At 45.0% G+C, this 22042-nt stretch overlaps 1 protein-coding gene across 1 annotated transcript in view; it reads right to left on the bottom strand.

Annotated features, from left to right (window-relative positions):
• The window catches only part of CFAP251 (cilia and flagella associated protein 251), a 70985-nt gene that overhangs the window by 32799 nt on the left and 16144 nt on the right, over nucleotides 1-22042 (bottom strand). Inside the window, exons 6-15 of the mRNA XM_057527381.1 lie at nucleotides 21479-21590; nucleotides 21141-21221; nucleotides 11007-11084; nucleotides 9665-9715; nucleotides 6922-7136; nucleotides 3954-4148; nucleotides 2977-3227; nucleotides 2490-2641; nucleotides 1251-1424; nucleotides 41-225 (exon numbers count right to left, since the gene is read on the bottom strand). Of these exons, the coding sequence (XP_057383364.1) occupies nucleotides 41-225; nucleotides 1251-1424; nucleotides 2490-2641; nucleotides 2977-3227; nucleotides 3954-4148; nucleotides 6922-7136; nucleotides 9665-9715; nucleotides 11007-11084; nucleotides 21141-21221; nucleotides 21479-21590 (1494 nt within the window). The remainder of the gene's footprint in view (nucleotides 1-40; nucleotides 226-1250; nucleotides 1425-2489; nucleotides 2642-2976; nucleotides 3228-3953; nucleotides 4149-6921; nucleotides 7137-9664; nucleotides 9716-11006; nucleotides 11085-21140; nucleotides 21222-21478; nucleotides 21591-22042) is intronic.

The raw sequence follows: 22042 nt of genomic DNA, 5'->3' as shown, positions 1-22042 counted from the left end.
ACGGATCTACGTGCCATTAGCGGGAAGCTCCCATGCTTACCTGCACATTTTTGTGGTTGAATTAAAAAGCTTCACTTTGTAGCCACTGTTGCAAATGAGCAGGAAGAGCTCCTTGGTAAGTGGCGGGTACCAGACCATACAGGTGGGGTAGTTGCCCTGGTCAGTTCGGTGAATGTCCAGGACTTCCAGGTGGTCTTTGTAGCTCTTGAGTAGATTATACTCGATCTACAGAGAAGCCCAGATGAACACACATGAGGACTGAGGTGAATGAAGTCAGTCAACAGTCCTTTTCTGGGGAGAGACGGCATCAGGTCTTCTAGGAGGAGACTTGCCTAAACTTCTACACCTAATAAGCTACCAATACGGAGTATCCATTATGAGGAAGATGATGCCATTTAGTACTCACGACTCCCCAGCAAAGCAGTACTGTTGTGCCCATTTTGCAGATGAGAAAACAGATGTTCAGAGAGGTTCAGTGGTTTTCCCAAGGTCACACAGCTAAGAAGTGGGAGGGTGAGAATTCAAATCTAGGTCCAACTAACTCCAAAACCCGAACTCTTACAGTTATGTTGTACTGCTTCACTTACCATTATCTTGGGAACTTTTTGAGGGTAGGAGCTAATTCATATCTAAATCTCAGCACTTGACAGTCATAAATTAGCAGCCTGCTGAATTTCACACATATGTAGGCTTTGGTGGCCAGACCAGCATGGGTGGACAGAAGGAAGGATGGATAGAATAAAGGAAGTAAGGGGGGGAGGGAAGGAAGTTAAGATGGATGCACAGATAGATTGATTGATTTTGAATCCTTTTGGCTCAATCATGTAATATTGCATTTGCCACTGTCTCTACCTTTCCCTCTGATATTCTCTGAGTTGTCACATTGAGGTAAAAGCCTGGCCCTGTCCCCTAGACACACAGAAAGTGTAAGTGTTGGCTTCCAGATGCACACTGAGAGGCGAGGGTGGCTGATCTGTCCGTGCTGTGGGGAGCACGCCCTGCCCCCCCCCGCCCGCCGTCAACATGCCACTTCCCAGGAGCCTCCTCACTCAGGACACGAGTCCTTGTGTGGTGTCAGAGCCGTGTGAAGGCCAAGCGCCAACTCGGAAAGGTTTTTGCTGCCTTGTCGTACATTCATGTTCTCAAACAAACACACGTACTGTGCGTCTGGTTCTGTGCCAGACGCCAGGGAGGTAACGAGAACGAGACATGTCCCTGGTGACCAGGCAAAGGAAAATGAAACCGCTCACCAAGAGTCTGTCTCTCCCGAGGCTCAGCAGTCTCGGCTCATTGCTGTCCAGATGAACCCCGAACAGGACACTTCGAATGCTCTTGCGATGAGAACGAAGTCTTGCCAAATACTCCCAGACCCTTCGTCCATTTTTGACTCTCACCATGTAAATGGCCACGGTGAAACTTACATCCTGAGTATGAGCAAAAGAGCAGAAGTTGCTCCTTTTTAGATTCTGTAACTTAAGAATCATCACTATGTTTTTCATACTAACTTTGCTTTTAGAAATTTTATGCAAAAAGAAAACCTTAGTCTATTGGAGCAAGTAGTAAAATCATGCCCGTTTTGCAGATGAGAAAATCAAGGTTCAAAGTAGGTAGGTGGGGGCAGGGAGAGACGGTATTTGTCTGACACTATGGTCTTACTCTCCTTGCTGGTCCCCACCTCATTCTCTGTTGGAAACTGAAACCCCGACTCTTTCTGCCTTTGTCCTCCCTTCTCTTTGTCCGGCTACACAAAATTTTAAAAGGTACGATTAAAAAATATGTACATGATGGCTGAGAGTGACAGGGGTCGGGGAGTGGGCGGGAGCAGCCTGAAGGAACCTGGGGCGACTGAGTCAGTGTGTTGCTGGGAAGCGTGTAAGGGACAGAGGTTCAAGTGAAGCCGGCTGCTTCCCTGCAGCCCACCCCATCCCCCAAGAGAACTGGAATGAAGGGAGAGGTTGGGGGGTCCCAGAAAAATCTTTACTGAGATTAAGAGCCATATTCACAGAGGGAAGGACCAGAATCCGAAATGCTCAGTGGAAGACTCTGCTTAAATGAGAATGTCATCTCGTCAAAAATCAAAGGGAAAGATAAAACCCTGGATGCAGAGAAAGGGTTCCGAAAAACTAACAAACCAAAACGAGCTGTCAGAGTAGCAGCATCCAAGTCTGGAAGTTCTGAGGCCCTGGTCTTGTTTTCAGGCAGAAGTACCCCCACTTCCCCCACCCCTTTCTCCTTTTGTAACAGCTTTATTGAGATATAATTCACCTCCCACACAATTCACCCACTGGAAGTGTACAGTTCAATGGGCTTTAGTATATTCACAGAGTTGTGCATCCATCATCACAGTTTTAGAACACTTTCATCACCCCCAAAAGAAACCTGTACCCTCTAGCAGCTACTCCCCAGCACCCCCACCTCCCAGCCCCTCCCCCTTGTGGCTTTAAATAAGGTTGCTGAGCCCCTGGATGGCACTGAGTGAAAATACTCACAGCGGTCGCCATATACTGGGAGTCATGGGAGAAGCTGACGTGAGTCACACTGGTTCTGGAATATTTGAAAGGCTCTGGGATTTCACTTTCTAAGGACATTGCATCAAGAATGTAAACAGTCCCTTCTGTGAAGCCAGCTCCGAGGAGAGCTCCTGAAATCACAAGCCAGAGAACAATGATCGAAAAGGACTTCATTCACTCAAGAAACATCGACTCCACGCCAGGCCTTGTTCTAGGTGCCAAGGAGACAGCAACGAACACGACAGACAAGGTCCTGAGAAGGAGAAGTAAACTGGAAAGCATGGCATCGTGGGATGAGACCAGGCGGTACGGAGCTCTGCAGGGTCCAGGGGGAGAAGGCGTCCCATCTGGCCTGGTGCGGGGAGAGGGTCAAGGTAACCTTCCTGGAGCTGTGACAGCCAAGGGATTAGCCATTTGGGTCTGTTTTCAGTTTAGAACCTAAGACAGGCTGACAAAATGAAAATACCTTCGGGGTTGTAGGTCAGACTCTGGACTCCAAGCCCCTTCTCAAAGATCCTGCTGAAGAGGTATTTTTTCTGTTCATAATCCCACACTTTGATCATCCCACAGAAACTCCCGATGGCAATGAGGGGTTGGTACGGGTGGCAGGAGATGGCACAAATGGCATCCTTGGGCTCTACAAATAACTTCTCAAGTTTGGTCCCGTCTGCTGTTAAGTGGTACACTGACGCATCCGACGTTCCAATGATAAAATTCCTGTTTGCCAAGGAGAGACCCAACAGCATCAGTGTTTGCAGGGAATGGGGCACGCCAGCTATTCTGCTTCTAATTGCACATGAAACGCCTCTGTCGTCTGTAATTTAGTGACATTATTAACCCAACATCTCCAAAAATATACCACCAATACCCAACAGCCTCCGTTTGCAAGTGAAAAAGCCCACATTTCTACATGTACATTGAGTCATTAAGCATGCAGATGGACAGTCAGCTGTACAATTAGCTAATCTGCACATGCAAGTATTCATTTGTGTGTGTGCAAATGTGGAGTCTGGTGCGCGCATACACATGTGCCTGCAAATACCACGAGGGGAATTAAGCAGACGCACAGGTAATTCTGTCTTGAGATGTTACGGCTGTTAACTATCAAATCCCTTCAACTGCAGTGCTAGGACAAACTCAGCTCCGAGAACGGAGACCAACCTACAGCGAAGGACTCCAGAGGCGACAGAGATTAGAGCCCTTTGCGGCTTCCCATCACTAGACGTTCTGAACAGGAGAATGACGTTTCGCTTAAAAAATCGATTAAATAGTGATTGTAATCAGCCAAGGAGATCCATCTGCAGGCCAGGTAAAGGACTGACTAGGGAGGCCAGCTCCCTCAAGCTCACATCCCAGGAACAGGAAGAAGATCCCACTGTACACAAACTAAACGAAGACATCACTTTTTGACCATGCAAATGATGAGACTCATTAACAACTCACCTTACAATAAAAAGGTCACCTTTTAAAGTGCAGTCTGGAGGATAGTTTGTATTTTCGGTCGGAGGAGTTGCCGGGGTCTTTGAGAAGGACAGGCTTCTTATGGAGCTCAGTTTGAAGTGGCTGTACCAGTTCACAATGGACAGGCTGTGATCGTAGAACTTGATGTTACCCCGAATGTCACCTGTGACAATATAGCTGAAATGGAGAATAACATCGGCTTGTTAAATAATGGTAATGAGTACCATCTATTGAACACCTAATTATATGTCAGCCTCTGGACTCCGGGCATTGTAAAAACTTTCACTTAGTACTGCCCTGGGCTTCCCTGGTGGTGCAGTGGTTAAGAATCCGCCTACCAATGCAGGGGACACGAGTTCAAGCCCTGGTCTGGGAAGATCCCACATGCCGCTGAGAAACTAGGCCCATGTGCCACAACTACTGAGCCTGCGCTCTAGAGAGGCCGCAAGCCACAACTACTGAGTCCGCGAGCCACAACTACTGCAGCCCGCGTGCCTGGAGCCTGTGCTCCACAACAAGAGAAGCCACTGCAGTGAGAGATCTGCGCACCACAATGAAGAGTAGCCCCCACTCGCCGCAGCTAGAGAAAGCCCGCACGCAGCAGCGAAGACCCAACACAGCCAAAAATAAAAACAAATAAATAAAAAAATTATTTTTTAAAAAACTATTGCCCTATGTGGCTGATTTTACTGTCATCCCAGTTCACACCTAGGAAACTAAGGCTCAAGGCCTCGGATTGCCAGATTTAGCAAATAAAAATGCAGGATACCCAGTTAAATTTGAATTTCAGATGAACAATGAGTAAATTTTTAGAATAAGTACGTCCCATATATTGCATGGTCCCAAATGCAGTTGGCCCATGCAACATTTGGGACGTACATAAACCTGGCAACCCTATCAGGGCCACGTGGCTAGACTATGCCGGGATCCAGGTGTATCTTATGCAAAGTCCATGCTCTCTGCTCTCCTCTTCCCTGCCGCCCAAGATCAGCCCCACGCCATGGCAGTGGGCAGTGATTTACACCCTCTGCCGTAAGACTACAGATGACAACAGAGTCCATCAACCATCCCTCTGAAATCACACAGGCTGGCAACGGGATACAGGAAGACACTGCTGTGAGAGCGATCGATGGTAAAACCCTGTCCAGTCACCACAGCCAAAGGCAGTGCTGCGTGACAAAACAGCTTTTATTTCCAGTCCTCAGAGCCATCCCAAATGGGCTTGTGTTTTCTAAAGCCTCTGACATAATTCTAATCACGGGGGGCGGGGGGAGGTGTGGGATGAATTTTCTCTTACATACGCAAAGTGATTAAATGAGGTTTCTGATTAATAAGCAAGGCAGGTGGGCCGAGTAATTGGCTAGAATGTCATTCACAGCCCTCTGCTGGACAGACACGGCAAAACAAGCCAAGTGTTTTCTGAGACCTTTTCCTGCAAGGGCTCTGGGGTCCTGGCTGGGTTTTACTTAACATGGAGAAAAGGAAACCCAGGCCTGGTCTTCCCTGGGTCCTAACCCCCAACAATTAAAAGTTGATTGCGTCATCAGCTGCAATTCTACTACTGTCTTTTCGCATCAAGTGAGTGAAGATGACGATTTGCATTTGTCTTTGTAAAGCCACGCCAGGACCTCACTGTTCCTCTGTATTAAAAGAAAGGGTCAAGAAAGCCATGGGCTTCTGGGAAGCAGACGGCACAGCGACTCCAGCCATGCGGGCAGGGTTCTTGTCACGAGGCAATCGTCTCCAGCACACTGATAATGGATAATGGTTGTACCTAGAGCTCCCCTGTACCAGATGGCATGCTAAGAGTTTTACAAGGCTTGGGAATTCCCCAGCAGTCCAGTGGTTAGGACTCAGAGCTTTCACTGCCGGGGCCAGGGTTCAATCCCTGGTCAGGGAACTAAGATTCCACAAGCCGTCCTCACAAAATCACTCTGGCGAGACAGTGTTGTTCTGCCTACTTTACAGATGGAAGAATGGAGGCTCAGCACATTTAAGCCCCTTGTCCAAGGTCACTTGGCAAGGAAGGGATGCATCTGGCAATGTGAACCCCTTTATGTCTGAGGCTAAGGCATAGGGCTTAGATCATCTATGTGCTCCCGCAGTCTCTCAAAATCAAAGAGTTAGGGAACTTTATAAAGTTATATTGTAGTTCATCTTTTCAGGATGGGTAAATGTTATTCTGTAATCAGAAAGAAATATATAGCTATTTATGTCCTCTTCTTAAATTTAAAGTATGGGCAAAATAAGTCTAATTAGGGCAGAGGAAAAAAAAATTAGTTACTTTTTGTTTCACCAACACAAAAGGACTGTTAAGAGTAATACATGCCTGGGGCTTCCCTGGTGGTGCAGCGGTTAAGAAGCCAACTGCCAGTGCAGGGGACACGGGTTCGAGCCCTGGTCTGGGAAGATCCCACATGCCGCAGAGCAACTAAGCCCGTGCACCACAACTACTGAGCCTGCGCTCTACGGCCCGCGAGCCACAACTACTGAAGCCCGCGTGCCACAACTACTGAAGGCCACGTGCTCTGGAGCCCATGCTCTGCAACAAGAGAAGCCACCGCAATGAGAAGCCCGTGCACCGCAATGAAGAGTAGCCCCCGCTCGCCGCAACTAGAGAAAGCCTGCGCAGCAACGAAGACCCAACGCAGCCAAAAATAAAATAAATAAATAAAATATTAAATTACTTTAAAAAAGAAGGAATACATGCCCATGATTTTTTTTTAAAAAAAGCAAACCAATCAGTACAAATGAGACTATAAAAAGAAGTAAATCCACCCCCATCCTTGATCCTAGTTCTCAGTTCTTTTCCTCAGAGGCAGCCAATGTTCCCAGTTAATTGGCTCTCCCAAGAAACAATCTATGCATATACAACATACGTGTATACCTCCAAAAGGGTTTTAAAGTAATTTTATAATCATCTATAGCTACTTTTTAATTAATTAAGTACCTGTCAACTGTAGTAAGCACAGTGATACCCTCCTTCTGCAAATGAACCAGTTTACAAGGTGTGATGTGGGGAAAGCCCGAAGAGGTGGAGGCAGATGGCGGTGGGCGGTAAATGTCCCAGACAACCAGCTTCCCTTCCAGTGTCGCCGACAGTATTTGGGTTAAATTCAAATGAAAGACTGACTGGCTAAATTTTCCCACGAGCTTGTTGAATGTCTGCATTTCAAGAGACAGGTTATGAGTTACCTTTGGGAGTAAATATAAAACAAAACATTTATCAACACGACGTTTTATAATGTTTTACCTAAATATAGTAGGAAAAAAATAAAGTAAAAAAAAAAAAAATCATTTAAAAAAACCCTCCCCCATGGATTGCCATGATCCAGGCAGTTCTGTACCTCTGAAGGTTTGCTAAGAGCAAGTGAAGGGTTATGTACTGGCTTAATTAAACTGTTTGCTTAAAGCAAATGAAGGAGTGATTAATCATTGTTTATATCTGTTCAACTTCTCTTACTGAGGTTTCAGAGACTGATAAAGAAACTAATGTCTGTCGTGGACAAAGCATGCTCCAGCTGTAAAATATTATAAAACAAGTCTCTCAGTTTATTTTTGATCATAAATTATTTTCCCATCAGTGGAAACTTAAGTGCTGTACATAGAAATGCCCCAAGACTTCTTATTAAATGTGTGCTACGTAGGATAAGGCACTAGGCCATCTTTCTTAGAGAGTGTCTTAGAGATGAAGCATAGAAAGAACCCAGAGCAGTGAGTGAACCCTCAGTGAATGTTTACTGAGTGAATACATGAAGGAAACTTGGCGATCCGTCATATGATACAGTAAGTCTGCTGCCTGACTCTCTACTTAGGCAGAGAAGATCCTAAGGTGGACCTCTTTGACTTGAACACAAGAGGGTCAGCAGAAGCACAATTGGTCAAGCAAGGACATCACGTTCTTTCTAAGAACAGCCCTGTTTCAACACGAGGCATTTTTATCATTTCAAACTGCAGCCGATCCTCATTCTTTGTGGATTCGGTATTTGTGAATTTACTTACTTTCTGATATTTATTTGTAACCCCCAAATCAATCCTCGTGGCACTTTCACAATCATTTGCAGATGTGTGCATGTGCCGAGTGGTGAAAAACATGACATTCCCAGCTGAGGTCAAACAAGGCAACTCTGTGCCTTCTTGTTTCCGCTCTCAAACGAGAGACAAGTGTCCTTTTCCTAGCCTGTTTAATGTGATGTTCGAAATTTTTTTTGGTGCTTTTTGTTGGTGATTTTGGTATTTAAATTGGCTCCTGAATATGGTACTGAAATGCTGTCTAGTGCTCCTAAGCCCAAGAAGGCTGGGACGTGCCTTACAGAGCATACACCTGTGTTAGATAAGCCTCATTCAGGCAGGAGTTCGATTATCTAGTGAGTCCAACATTAAGGAACCAACATTATATATTAAATATGGTGTCTTTAAACAGAAACATACATAAATCAAGGTCATGCATCTGTCAGTTGGTGAAAGTACTGTGACCCTAGGCTGGCAGGAGCCTATTCCTGTACCTCTCCTAGGAGCAATGATTCAGCATCCGCTAATTCAGGTCTACAGAGACCTTACAGAACATAACTACTGCAAATAATGAGAACTGACTGTATTTTTTTTTTTTTTGATACTTTGATGTATGAAAAGCAAAGTTTGCAGACAGAATAATCTTACCTTGTGTCCATCGTCTTTTGGCATGCCCTCTTGAAAAATAAAGTTTTATTGGTCAAACCAAAAGTGAAGAAGGGAAGCAGAAAAAGCATTGTCAGGTGCACAGTGAGAGCAGGTTATGTGAGTATCAAAAGCAGAAAGTGCTGCAGGAGACAGGACTCGAGGTCCACCTCAGGTGCAATCACTCAAGGAAAGCAGGAACGATAAAACGTTCCCGCCAACACCTGGCTCACCACCTTTCTACTGGCTCTTAAACCTCTAAATACCCAACATCATTTTTAAAAAATGGTCCTATCTATCTATCCATCCATCTATTGTCTTATTTTTGGCCCTGCGTCTTTCAGGATCTTAGTTCCCCCACCAGGGATGGAACCCACACTGCCTGCATTGGGAGCACCGAGTCTTAACCACTGGACCGCCAGGGAAGTGCACCCAGTATCATTTTCATTGCTCTGAAAACTGAGCAGCTTAAAGGGATCCACTCATGTTCAACTACTTTACTTATTTCACCCCAAATTAACTTTCATCTTTTGTCATGTGCACACATACATTATAAAAATCATCACTTTCTTGGGTATTTTTTCATGGTAGTAAACTTTCTTTGCCATTTATTTATTTATTTATTTATTGTTTTTTTAAATACTTATTTGGCTGCGCTGGTTCTTCGTTGCGGCCCGAGGGATCTTTGCTGCCGCGTGTAGGATCTTCAATTGCAGCATGTGGACTCAGTTGCGGCATGCAGGATCTAGTTCCCTGACCAGGGATCGAACCCGGGCCCCCTGAATTGGGAGTGCGGAGTCTTAGCCACTGGACCACCAGGGAAGTCCCTGCCATTTATTTTTATTCCATATTATTTTGAACAATCCTTCCATTATTTTTAACTGGCCATTCAGTATGGTAAGGGACCTAAATAAAAATTTCAAATTATTTTGCAATATAAAGACATACAAAGAGTAGTCCAAAATGACTAAGCTGACACACACATATTTATTCTCCACAAAGTCAGACGTAAAAAAAAGCAGAACAGGCATACTCACTTTTTCTGTTAAAAGTGGGGCACTGTGAACAAGTATATCTCCCTCTTCATACTGATAAGCACAGAAAAAAAAAAATCACTACTAAAAAAAGACTTGGTTTCCAAAAGAAGAGCTACATAACAGCAAAAATCAAAACAAATGCATCTGAACAGGGTCAGAGCTTTGCAATTTCTACAGGTAGGATAACCTGCTGTCTCTAGGGGCATCTAGAAACATTCTGAAAGAAAAGTAAATACATAAAAAATGCCACAAATGATTGTGACTAAGTGGTAGTTAATGCAAATCTGAATTCTACATTTATAAGGCTTTGAAGCTATAATCAATACCTGAAGGAATGAATATCACTGAAAATCAGCAATTCAATGTGTTTTTGTTTAGCATTTTTCTTATTGAGGAAAATTCACTTAATATAAAATTAACCATTAACCATTTTAAAGTGTAAAATTTAGTGCCATTTAGTACATTAACAATACTGTGCACCCATCATTCCCTCTAGTTCCAGGACACTTTCGTCACCCCAAAAGGAAGCCCTCTATCCATTAAGCAGTCACTTCCCATCCCCCCCAGCCCCTGACAACCACCATTCTCATTTCCGTCTCTATGAATTTACCTATTCTGGACAGTTCATATCAATGGAATCATAGAGTATGTGGCTTTTTGTGTCTGGTTTCTTTCATTCAGCATAATGTTCTAAAGGTTCATCCACGGTGTGGCAGGCATCTGTACTTCATTGCTTTTAATGGCTCAATAATATTCCATATATGGATAGACCACATTTGGTTTATCCATTCATTAGTTGATGGGCATTTGATTTGTTTCTACCTTTTGATTATTGTGAATAATGCTGCTGCTAGGAACATTTGTGCATAAGCATTTGTTTGAACGCCTGTTTTCAATTCTTTGGGGTATACACCTAGAAATTGGTGGGTCATATGGTAATTTTATGTTTAACTTTTGATGTTTTTTTTAATCTCATGATTTTGCCCTGTGTCAGTATATATATGACCAATCTGTTTGCTAATTCCTTTTTGAAAGGGAATAAAGTCCAAGATCTTGAAAAACCCTTGATCTTGAATATATTTTAGACCTTAAATATATTCAAATAAATATTTGCCACATTACTTTAAAAAATTAAATGAAATTTAAATTATCTGCTTCTGATTTAATATGCTAATTTCCAATGGGACTAAAATAAATGCTATAATTAAATCAAAACATTTTAATATACGTTTATTGCTTTCTAAGTAGATACTATATTGTTACATTACCAAAAGATCTGTACTCAAAGAATAAACACATACTTGTTTATACATTTAAAACAAATGAAAATATTTCTACTTACCCACATATAATATATTGCTTGTGTTTTACTATTGCTCACCAATTCTTTATTATTTGTTGGATTAAAAGTAAGGTAGCTCTGAAATATAAAGTATGAAAATATGTTACATTATAATACATTTTCTATTTCTCTCTGGTTAAGCTGAATGTTAAAGTTAAATAATATTTTTAATTAAAATAAATAACTGAATAGGAATATAAAACAGAAAAGACATGGGGGATTTCCCTGGTGGTCCAGTGGTTAAGACTCCACGCTTCCACTGCAGGGAGCACGGGTTCGGTCCCTGGTCAGGGAACTAAGATCCCACATGCCTCGTAGCATGGCCAAAATAACAAAAACAAACAAACAAAACAAAAAAACAAGAAAAAAAAACAGACATGGCATTTTGTAAGCAATAGGAATATAATTTAAATACTGAATGTTAAAATTAATGGTCTCAAACGTGTTTCCTTTCTTATTTAGTCTTATTTATTATAATTCATCATCTATAAATTGGAGCAAGCAAAAGTAAACTAGTATTCACCAATAACCTTTATTCTGTGTCCTTTTGGACAAAGACTGCTGTGTATTCATTTATAAATTTAACAGGGCCACAAGGTAACTTGGAACGAATGCAAAATATTGGAAGGGGGTTCTGATTCCTGCCAAGACGGTGTGTAGCATGGGTTGCCTGGCTCCCTCCCCAAAAATCAACCCCGCAGACGCTATAAAGGGAAGGAAACCTGAAATGCAGAAACTAAGTAACAAGTGAGAAATCCCTGGGGAGACAAGGCAGTACGTCTTGAAATGATATACGCATGGGAGGCGGGCGGCGGCAGCCTGACGTGGAGGGCTGCAGGAGACGGATGCGAGACGGGTTGGAGAAATGCTTTTTTTGTTTGTTTTTCAAAGATTTTTTTGGATGTGGACCATTTTTAAAGTCTTAATTGAATTTCTTACAATATTGCTTCTGTTTTACGTTCTGGTTTTTTGGCGCTGAGGCATGAGGGATCTTAGCTCCCCAACCAGAGATCAAACCTGCACCCCCTGCATTGGAAGGTGAAGTCTTAACCACTGGACTGCCAGGTAAGTCCCAAGAAATACTTTTTTTTTCCTTTGATTTTTTTTAATCTTTATTGGAGTATAACTGCTTTACAATGTTTGTTAGTTTCTGCTGTATAACAAGGTGAATCAGCTATATGTATACGTATATTCGCATATCCCCTCCCTCTTGCATCTCCCTCCCACCCTCTAGGTGGTCACAAAGCACCGAGCTGATCTCCCTGTGCTATGCAGCTGCTTCCCACTAGCTATCTATTTTACATTTGGTAGTGTATATATGTCCATGCCACTCTCTCACTTCGTCCCAGCTTACCCTTCCCACTCCCCATGTCCTCAAGTCCATTCTCTACATCTGCGTCTTTATTCCTGTCCTGCCCCTAGGTTCATCAGAACCATTTTTTAAAATTCCATATATATGTGTTAGCATATGGTATTTGCTTTCCGAGAAATGCTTTTTAAGTTCCATTCCTGCCTCTCCCACCCCATGTCTTATTCCTTGCCTGCTGATTGCTGCCTCATTTCAAGAATGTAAACTACCAATGCCAATGCCAGATGATCAATTTCAGGACAACACAAAGGCCTGGGTGGGGTGAAGAACTGGTGAAAGCAAGTGCATGGATGAGGCCTCACAAAGGCTGAAAATCAGCCTCAAATCACCTCAATCTCTGATTAGATCGAGGTGACCACTTTGCCAAAGGCCTCTAAGAAGCAAAAGTAAGTCTTCCTTGGAGGAAGTTATTATCAACCTGAGCCTCAAATTATTCCTATTCTTTTTAAAGCACAACATCTAGCATTCAATGAAAAATAACCAGGCATAGGGAAAAGACATGTCCAAATGACTGTAAAACAAGGGAGAAAAGTAATCTACAGAAAGAGACCCCCAGGAGATCCAGGTATTTTTTATGGCTGAGTAGTATTCCATTATATATATGTACCACATCTTCTTTATCCATTCATCTGTTGATGGACACTTAGGTTGCTTCCATATCTTGGTAATTGTAAATAATGCTGCTAAAAACACTGGGGTGCATGTATCTTTTTGAATTAGTGTTTTTGGTTTTTTTCAGATATATATCCAGGAGTGGAAATGCTGGGTCATATGGAAGTTCTATTTTTAGTTTTTTGGGAAACCTCCATATTGTTTTCCACAATGGCTGCACCAATTTACATTCCCACCAACAGTGCACGAGGGTTCCCTTTTCTCCACATCCTCTCCAATATTTGTTATATTGTGGTCATTCTGATAGGTGTGAGGTGATATTTCACTGTGGTATTAATTTGCATTTCCCTGATGATCAGCAATCAGATAACTCTATTTAAAAAAAAATCAAATGGAACTTCTAGATCTGAAAAAAGAAATGGTTTAAAAAACACAAAATGGAAATTGAGTTATTTTTAGTGAGGTGGATGGACCTAGAGTCTGTCATACAGAGTGAAGTAAGTCAGAAAGAGAAAAACAAATACCGTATGCTAACACATATATATGGAATCTAGAAAAATGGTACTGATGGACCTAGTGGCAGGGCAGGAATAAAGACACAGACGTAGACAACGGACTTGACAACACAGAGGGGGAAGGGGAGGCTGGGCCGAAGTGAGAGAGTAGCATTGACATATATACACTACCAAATGTAAAATAGATAGCTAGTGGGAAGCTGCTGCATAGCACAGGGAGATCAGCTCAGTGCTTTGCGACGACCTAGAGGGGTGGGATAGGGAGGGTGGGAGGGAGGCTCAACAGGGAGGGGATGGGGGATACTAACACAACATTGTAAAGTAATTATACTCCAATACAGGTGTATAAAAAAAAAGTGAATAAAGCATAGGGTGGGAGAAAAATAAAAATAAAAATAAAAAATAAGAAACACGGGACTTCCCTGGTGGCACAGTGGTTAAGAATCTGCCTGCCAATGCAGGGGACACGGGTTCAAGCCCTGGTCCGGGAAGATCCCACATGCCGTGGAGCAACTAAGCCCACGCGCCACAACTACTGAGCCTGCGCTCTAGAGTCCATGAGCCACAGCTACTGAGCCCGTGTGCCACAACTACTGAAGTCCGCGCACCTAGAGCCCATGCTCCGCAACAAGAGAAGCCACCGCAATGAGAAGCCCACGCACCACAATGAAGACTAGCATCCACTCACTGCAACTAGAGAAAGCCTGCACGCAGCAACGAGGTCCCATGGCAGCCCAAAAATAATAATAAAAATAAATTAATTAATTTTTTAAAAATAAGTGGGCTTCCCTGGTGGCGCAGTGGTTGAGAATCTGCCTGCCAATGCAGGGGACACGGGTTCGGGCCCTGGTCTGGGAAGATCCCACATGCCGCGGAGCAACTAGGCCCGTGAGCCACAACTGCTGAGCCTGCACGTCTGGAGCCTGTGCTCCGCAACGGGAGAGGCCGCGATAGTGAGAGGCCCGCGCACCGCGATGAAGAGTGGCCCATGCTTGCCGCAACTGGAGAAAGCCCTCGCACAGAAACTAAGACCCAACACAGCCATAAATAGATAAATAAATAATTTTTTAAAAAAAAGTAAAAAATAAAAAACACAAAATATGGTTTAACATAAAATTAAATAGAGCCAAAGAAATAGTTAATAGAAAAGGAAGATAAATTATAGGAGAAAATATCCAGACTGAAGCATAAAGACACAAAAGAATAGAAAAAAGAATAAAAGACCTATGGGACAAGCTGAAAAGGTCTAACTTACATGTAATTGGAGTCCCAGAAGGAGAGGAAAGAAAGAATGTGGCAGAAAAAATGTTTAAAGAAACAATGGCTAGGGGCTTCCCTGGTGGCGCAGTGGTTGAGAATCTGCCTGCCAACGCAGGGGACACGGGTTCGAGCCCTGGTCTGGGAAGATCCCACATGCCGCGGAGCAACTGGGCCCGTGCGCCACAACTACTGAGTCTGCGCGTCTGGAGCCTGTGCTCCGCAACAAGAGAGGCCACGATAGTGAGAGGCCCGCGCACCGCGATGAAGAGTGGCCCCCGCTCGCCGCAACTGGAGAAAGCCCTTGCACAGAAACGAAGACCCAACACAGCCAAAAATAAACAAATAAATAAACGATTAAAAAAACTAAAAAGGGCTTCCCTGGTGGCGCAGTGGTTGGGAGTCTGCCTGCTAGTGCGGGGAGCGCGGGTTCGGGCCCTGGTCTGGGAGGGTCCCACGTGCCGCGGAGCGGCTGGGCCCGTGGGCCACAGCTGCTGGGCCTGCGCGTCTGGAGCCTGTGCCCCGCAACGGGGGGGGCCGCGATGGTGGGAGGCCCGCGCACCGCGATGGAGAGCGGTCCCTGCACCGCGATGAAGAGTGGCCCCCGCTTGCCGTGGCTGGAGAAAGCCCTCGCGCGAACCGAGGACCCAACACAGCCAAAAATAAAGAAATAAATAAATAAAGTAGCTATAAAAAAATTAAAAAAAAAAAAAAAAAAAAGAAACAATGGCTAGGGATTCCCTGGTAGTCCAGTGGTTAGGACTCAGTGCTTTCACTGTCGAGGCCCAGGTTCAATCCTGTTCAGGGAACTAAGATCCCACAAGCCGTGAGGCACAGCCCCCCCAAAAAAAAATAGAGAGAGAGAGACAATGGCTGGGGAAGGTGGGGTTGGGAGGGGAGACATAACTTTCAAAAAGGTAGCAGTAAGATTGACAGTTGACTTCTCAATAGAAATGATGTGAGTCTGAAGACAATGGAATGATACCTATATCTTCAAGGTACTAAAAGAAGATAACCACCAACCTAGAATTCTCTACTTAGGAAAAAATATCCTTCAAAAACAAAGATAATGACCAAGAGAGATAAGAGCATATACCCCTACAAAGACCTGTACATAAACGTTCATTCAGCTCTATTTTCGATAGCCACAAACAGGAAAAATCTCGAATGTCCTTCAGTTATCTATTCAGTGAAGGGATAAATTGTGCCATATCCATTCAATGCACTACTATTCAGCAATAAAAAGGAACAAACTTTTGATACATGCAACAACATGGATGAACTTCAAAAATTAAGTTGGGGGACTTCCCTGGTGGTCCAGTGGCAAAGAATCTGCCTTGCAATGCAGGGCACACCGGTTCAATCCCTGGTCAGGGAACTAAGATCCCACATGCCGTGGGGCAACTAAGCCCGCGTGCTGCAACTACTGAGCTCTCATGCCTCAACTAGAGCCCACCTGCCGCAAACAACAGAGCCCATATGCCCTGGAGCCTGCACGCCACAACTAGAGAAGAGAAAAGCCGCACACCTCAACTAGAGACAAGCCCGCGGGCCACAACGAAAGATCCTGCGTCCCTCAACGAAGATCCTGCATGCTGCAAGAAAGACCCAACGCAGCCAAAAATAAATAAAAATAGGGGTTCCCTGGTGGCGCAGTGGTTAAGGATTGCCTGCCAATGCAGAGGGCACGGGTTCGAGCCCTGGTCCAGGAAGATCCCACATGCCGCAGAGCAACTAAGCCCGTGCGTCACAACTACTGAGACTTCACTCTAGAGTCCATGAGCCACAACTACTGAAGCCTGCGCGCCTAGAGCCCGTGCTCCGCAACAAGAGAAACCACCGCAATGAGAAGGCCGTGCACCGCAACGAAGAGTAGCCCCCGCTCTCCGCAACTAGAGAAAGCCCACACGCAGCAACAAAGACCTAACACAGCCAAAAATAAAAATAAATAAAATTTTAAAAAATAAATAAAATAAATAATACATCTTTAAAAAAAAATTAAGTTGGGTGAAAGAAACCAGAGCCCTCCACAAAGAGTCTATTTCATAAAATTCATTAAAATATGCAAAGTAACATTAATAAACAGGAGAGTCGATGTTGGGAGATGGAGAGAGGGAAGAGATCATACCTTGAAGGCCATAGTGAGGAGTCTGGGTTTTATTCTAAGGACAAGGGAAGGCATTGAAGGATTCTGAGTCAGGGAGTGATATAATCTGTTTTGCTTATTTCAAAAATATCACTCTGACTGCTGTGGGGAGATTGGCAAGGGTGCAGCAGGGTGCAGCAGAGATCAGCTGGGAGGACGCGGAGGTCATGCAGGCGGAGGTGACTGTGGTCTGGACTAGATGGTGGCAGTGCAGACGGGGCGGCGAGGAAGGAGTCCAGCATCGACCTTGGAAATAAACGGTACTTACAGCCATTGGGATGAGATACCCAAGAAGCAAGCGTGGCAAGAAGAGGAGGAGGCAAAAGAAGAGCTCCCAGAACCAAACCCTGAGGAACGCCAAGATTTAGAAGGTGTAAAATGAAAGGAGAAGAAGCCACAAAGGAACCTGAGGAAGAACGGCCGGGGAGACAGCAGGAAAAGCGTCTTGTGAGCCCACTGGGGAGGGTGTGATGAGGGTTCAACAACGTCCGTTTGATTTGGGAACACCAGTGACCGTGATAAGCATGGTTCTGGTAGAGCTGTGGGTGGGTGGAGGACAGATGAAAAGAACAGAAATGTCCATCAACAGAGGATGGATAAATAAGTTGTGTGACACTCAAAGAACAAAAAACTGTACAGCAGTGAAAGTGAATAGGAGTTACAGCTCAAGAATCAACATGAGGGCTTCCCTGGTGGCGCAGTGGTTGAGAATCTGCCTGCCAATGCAGGGGACACGGGTTCGAGCCCTGGTCTGGGGGGATCCCACATGCCACGGAGCAACTGGGCCCGTGAGCCACAATTGCTGAGCCTGTGTGTCTGGAGCCTGTGCTCCGCAACGAGAGGCCGCGATAGTGAGTGACCCGCACACGGCGATGAGGAGTGGTCCCCGCTTGCCACAACTAGAGAAAGCCCTCGCGCAGAAATGAAGACCCAACACAGCCATAAATAAATAAAATAAAATAAATAATAATAATAATAAAAAATTAAAAAAAAAAAGATATCCTTTAAAAAAAAAAAAAAAAAAAAAAGAATCAACATGAGTGAATCTCAGAAACAACACTGAGCAGATGAAGCGATTAGTCTGATTCCAAACACAGAAAGGTCAAAAACAGGCAAAATGAAAGAAGACCGTATTGAAGGATACATACATCACTGGGGAAAAGTATAAAGAAAAGCACAGGCAGGTATAACACAAAATTTGGGATAATGGTTAACTCCGGGGAGCAAAGCTTGGGATGAGACCGGGGAGGGGCACACAGGGGTTTCTAGGGTTTAGGTAACGTTCTATTTCATGATCCAGTGGTGAGCACACAGGTACATTTTATTTTCTTCCTTAAAATGTACACATTTTGCATGTATGCCTTATTTAGCAATAAAATGTAAAGAGGTCAACTATTTCTTGCAAAAAAAAAAAAAAAAAGTAAATGAGACGAGGAAGTAGAGAAAGCAAGTGTGGACAGCGCTTCTGGCTTCTGAGACGTTTCCCGGGGAAGAGGCGCAGAGGGCGTAGCTGGAAGGAGACGTGGGGTCAGAGGAGTTCTCTCAGGACCGGTGGTCCGAAAGCATGTTTATTCACAGTAGAGCGAGAGTTGACAGCTGCAGGAGAAGGGCCCTGAGGCAGCCAGCGGGGGGATCTAGTGCGCTGGCCCTTCGCTGCAGTCAGAGGGGAAAAGAGAAGATGGCAGGGTTGAAGGTGTGTTGCAGGCTGGGGAGGGAGAACAGGCCCGTGTTTGTATCTGATGGCTTCCATTTTCTCAATGAAACACGGGGTTGGGGGCGGTCATCCACTGAGCATGGGAAGCAGGGCGGGGGCAGGTGGGAGAAGCAGGTGTGGAACTGTCGTCTCTAGAAATGAAAAGGACAGCCGACCAGAGCGGCCAAGCCAGGCCCAGAGCCGTCCTGAAATTCGTGATTGAATTCCAAGTAAGATGAATCCGCTGGGTTGGGTGCTTCTCCCCAGCTACATTCAGCCCGCTGGGGCCCGGGTCCAGAGGAGGCTGAGGGGTGGGCTCACCCAGAGCTGGGGGGGCTTGTGTGGTGCAGTCCAGCAGCACTTCCCGTTGGGGTGGAGATGTTCTATCACCTGTACTGTCAACAATGGTAGCCACCAGCCACACATGGATAATGAGTAGCTGAAATGTGGCTCGTGAAACCGAGGAAATGAATTTGTACTTTAATTTTAATCAATTTACGTTTTTGTTTGTTTGGGTCATGCCACGCGGCTTGTGGGGATCTTAGTTCCCTGACCAGGGATTGAACCTGAGCTCCCTGCACTGTAAATGCGGAGTCCCAACCACTGGACCGCCAGGGAATTCCTGAAATTTCAATAGCCATGTGTATTTAGCAAAGCTGCAATATAGAAATCAACTGAAGTTCTATACACTAACAATGAACATTCTGAGAAGAGAATTAAGAAAACAATTCCACTTAATAATAGCATCAAAAAAAAAATTAGGAATAAATTTAGCTGAGGAGGTGAAAGATTTGTACGCTGAAAACTACAAAACGCTGCTGAAAGAAATTAAAGAAGATGTAAATAAACAGAAAGACAGGGGCTTCCCTGGTGGAGCAGTTGTCAAAAATCCGCCTGCCAATGCAGGGGACACGGGTTCAAGCCCTGGTCCAGGAAGACCCCACATGCCATGGAGCAACTAAGCCCATGCACCACAACTACTGAGCCTGCGCTCTAGAGCCCATGAGCCACAACTACTGAGCCCGTGTGCCACAACTACTGAGCCCACGTGCCACAACTACTGAAGCCCGCGTTCCTAGAGCCGGTGCTCCACAACAAGAGAAGCCGCCGCAATGAGAAGCCCACGCACTGCAATGAAGAGTAGCCCCCGCTCGCTGCAACTAGAGAAAGCCTGCGTGCAGCAACAAAGACCCAACGCAGCCATAAATAAATAAATAAATAAGTAAAATAAATCTATTAAAAAAAAACAAATAAAATAAACAGAAAGACATCCATGCTCGTGGACTGGAAGAGAACGTTGTTAAGATGACAAGACTGGGCTTCCCTGGTGGTGCAGTGGTTGAGAATCCGCCTGCCAATGCAGGGGACACGGGTTCGAGCCCTGGTCTGGGAAGATCCCACATGCCGCGGAGCAACTAGGCCCGTGAGCCACAACTACTGAGCCTGCACGTCTGGAGCCTGTGCTCCGCAACAAGAGAGGCCGCGATAGTGAGAGGCCCACGCACCACGATGAAGAGTGGCCCCCACTTGCTGCAACTGGAGAAAGCCCTCTCACAGAAACAAAGACCCAACACAGCCAAAAATAAATAAATAAATAAATAATATTTAAAAAAAAAAAAAAAGATGACAAGACTACCCAAAGCAATCTATAGATTCAATGCAACCTCTATCAACATCCCCAACGCATTTTTGGTAGCAATAGAAAAACCCATCCTAAATACCCAGGTATGGCTGGTAGCTTTGAGAAGTAAGGAAATTTGGGGGGGGCACTTCCCTGGCGGTCCAGTGGTTAGGACTCTGCGCTTTCACTGCCAAGGGTGCAGGTTTGACCCTGGTCGGGGAACTAAGGTCCTGCAAGCCATGCGGTGTGGCCAAAAAAAAAAAAGGAAGGAAATTTTTTTGAGGGAGCCCAAGGAACGTTGGCGGAGGGAGAGCAGGAGAGAAGAGGGACGTAAAGCTTATGATGATGTGTGCCTCGCTGAGGCCAGTCACCCAGACCCCCTGCTTGGGTTCTGGTTCACACAAGCCACGTACATCCTTACCACAGTGTCTGGTACACAGTAGGTACTCAATAAATGCAGGTGAATGACGGCTGCGAGCATGAATGAGACGATGTAGAGCAGCACAGTCAATGCTCTGGGTGCCCTCAGCAAGTCACCTCACGCAAATCGAGAATAATAACTCCCTTATATGAAGAGCAGTTCAGAACATGCTTCTAGAATAAGAAAGGCTGCTAGCTGGGTGACTTTAGACCAATTATTTGATAGTTAATAGTAGTAATATGAATCCCACAGTAACATCTTCTCAGCATGTTTGCGTGGATTACATGAGATACTGTATGCAAAGAACTTAGCAGAATCTGGCACATAAGAAGTGATCAAAAAACTTAGCTATTATCATCAAAAATAAAATGAGATCATGGACAGGAGTTTTTAAAAAGCTCTAGTGCACCATAAAAAAACCCCTAGTAAAGCAAAAAGTAGTTTTGAACTGGCTTCAGTGTACCTTTAGGTGGATCCTTACAGGCTCGAAATGAACTCACCTGAAAACCATACTCTTTGGGAAGGTTAAGAGTGCAGGCCGGTGTTTCCACCGCTAAAGTCCACCTCCAGATGCAAACTTTCTGTAAGTGATGGCAGACAGAGGAGAGTGAGAAGGTTCCTGAAGGCTACTGGAGGAACCTACCCCCCTTTGGGTAAGCCAGTGACTTCCGCTAACTAAGCAAAGCACAGTGAGCTAAGCCGCAGGCAGGGCGCCCCTGACCGGTCACCCCCCTCCACCCAGAGAACCACGGACGCCACACGGCCTAAGCAGAGCTGCTCGCGGGGACACTTGTGACGGGCGGGCCAGCCGCTGAAGCTGCCGTGACAGGCCCTGTACCTGGATCTCAGCGTCTGAGATGGTCGCCAGGTACTTGGCGTCACGGGTGATGGCCATGGCCCTGATGCCGTCACCTTCTGGGCAGCTGTCGAATATCGTGTGCACAGGAATGCTGCAAAACAGGACGGGGGACACCCAGGTCAGGAACAGAACAGCTACGGAGAAACAAACGTGGTCCACCCACATGATGGAAAGTTGCTCCGCCATAAAAAAGGAGAGAAGCACTGACACAGGCGATGACACGGATGAACCTTGAAACCATGGTGCTGAGTGAAAGAAGCCAGACACCAAAGGACACATATTGTATGATTCCATTTATATCAAACCTCCAAGATAGGCAAATCCATAGAGGCGGAAAGCAGGTGCGTGTTTTCCAGAGGGTAGGGGAGCGGGATGTGAAGGCTAATGGTTTCAGGGTTTCCTTCTGCGGCGAAGAAAATGTTTTGGAACCAGATAGAGGCGGCGGTTGCACCACACTGTGAATATACTAAATGCCACTGAGTTGTTCACTTTAAAATGGTTACTTTTATGTTATGTGAATTTTACCTCAAATTTAAAACAAAA

This window comes from Balaenoptera acutorostrata, chromosome 13 (genome assembly GCF_949987535.1).
Source record: "Balaenoptera acutorostrata chromosome 13, mBalAcu1.1, whole genome shotgun sequence".
NCBI lineage: Eukaryota > Metazoa > Chordata > Mammalia > Artiodactyla > Balaenopteridae > Balaenoptera > Balaenoptera acutorostrata.
The sequence above is the reverse complement of the archived record's forward strand: the minus strand, read 5'-3'. Positions and strand labels throughout refer to the sequence as shown.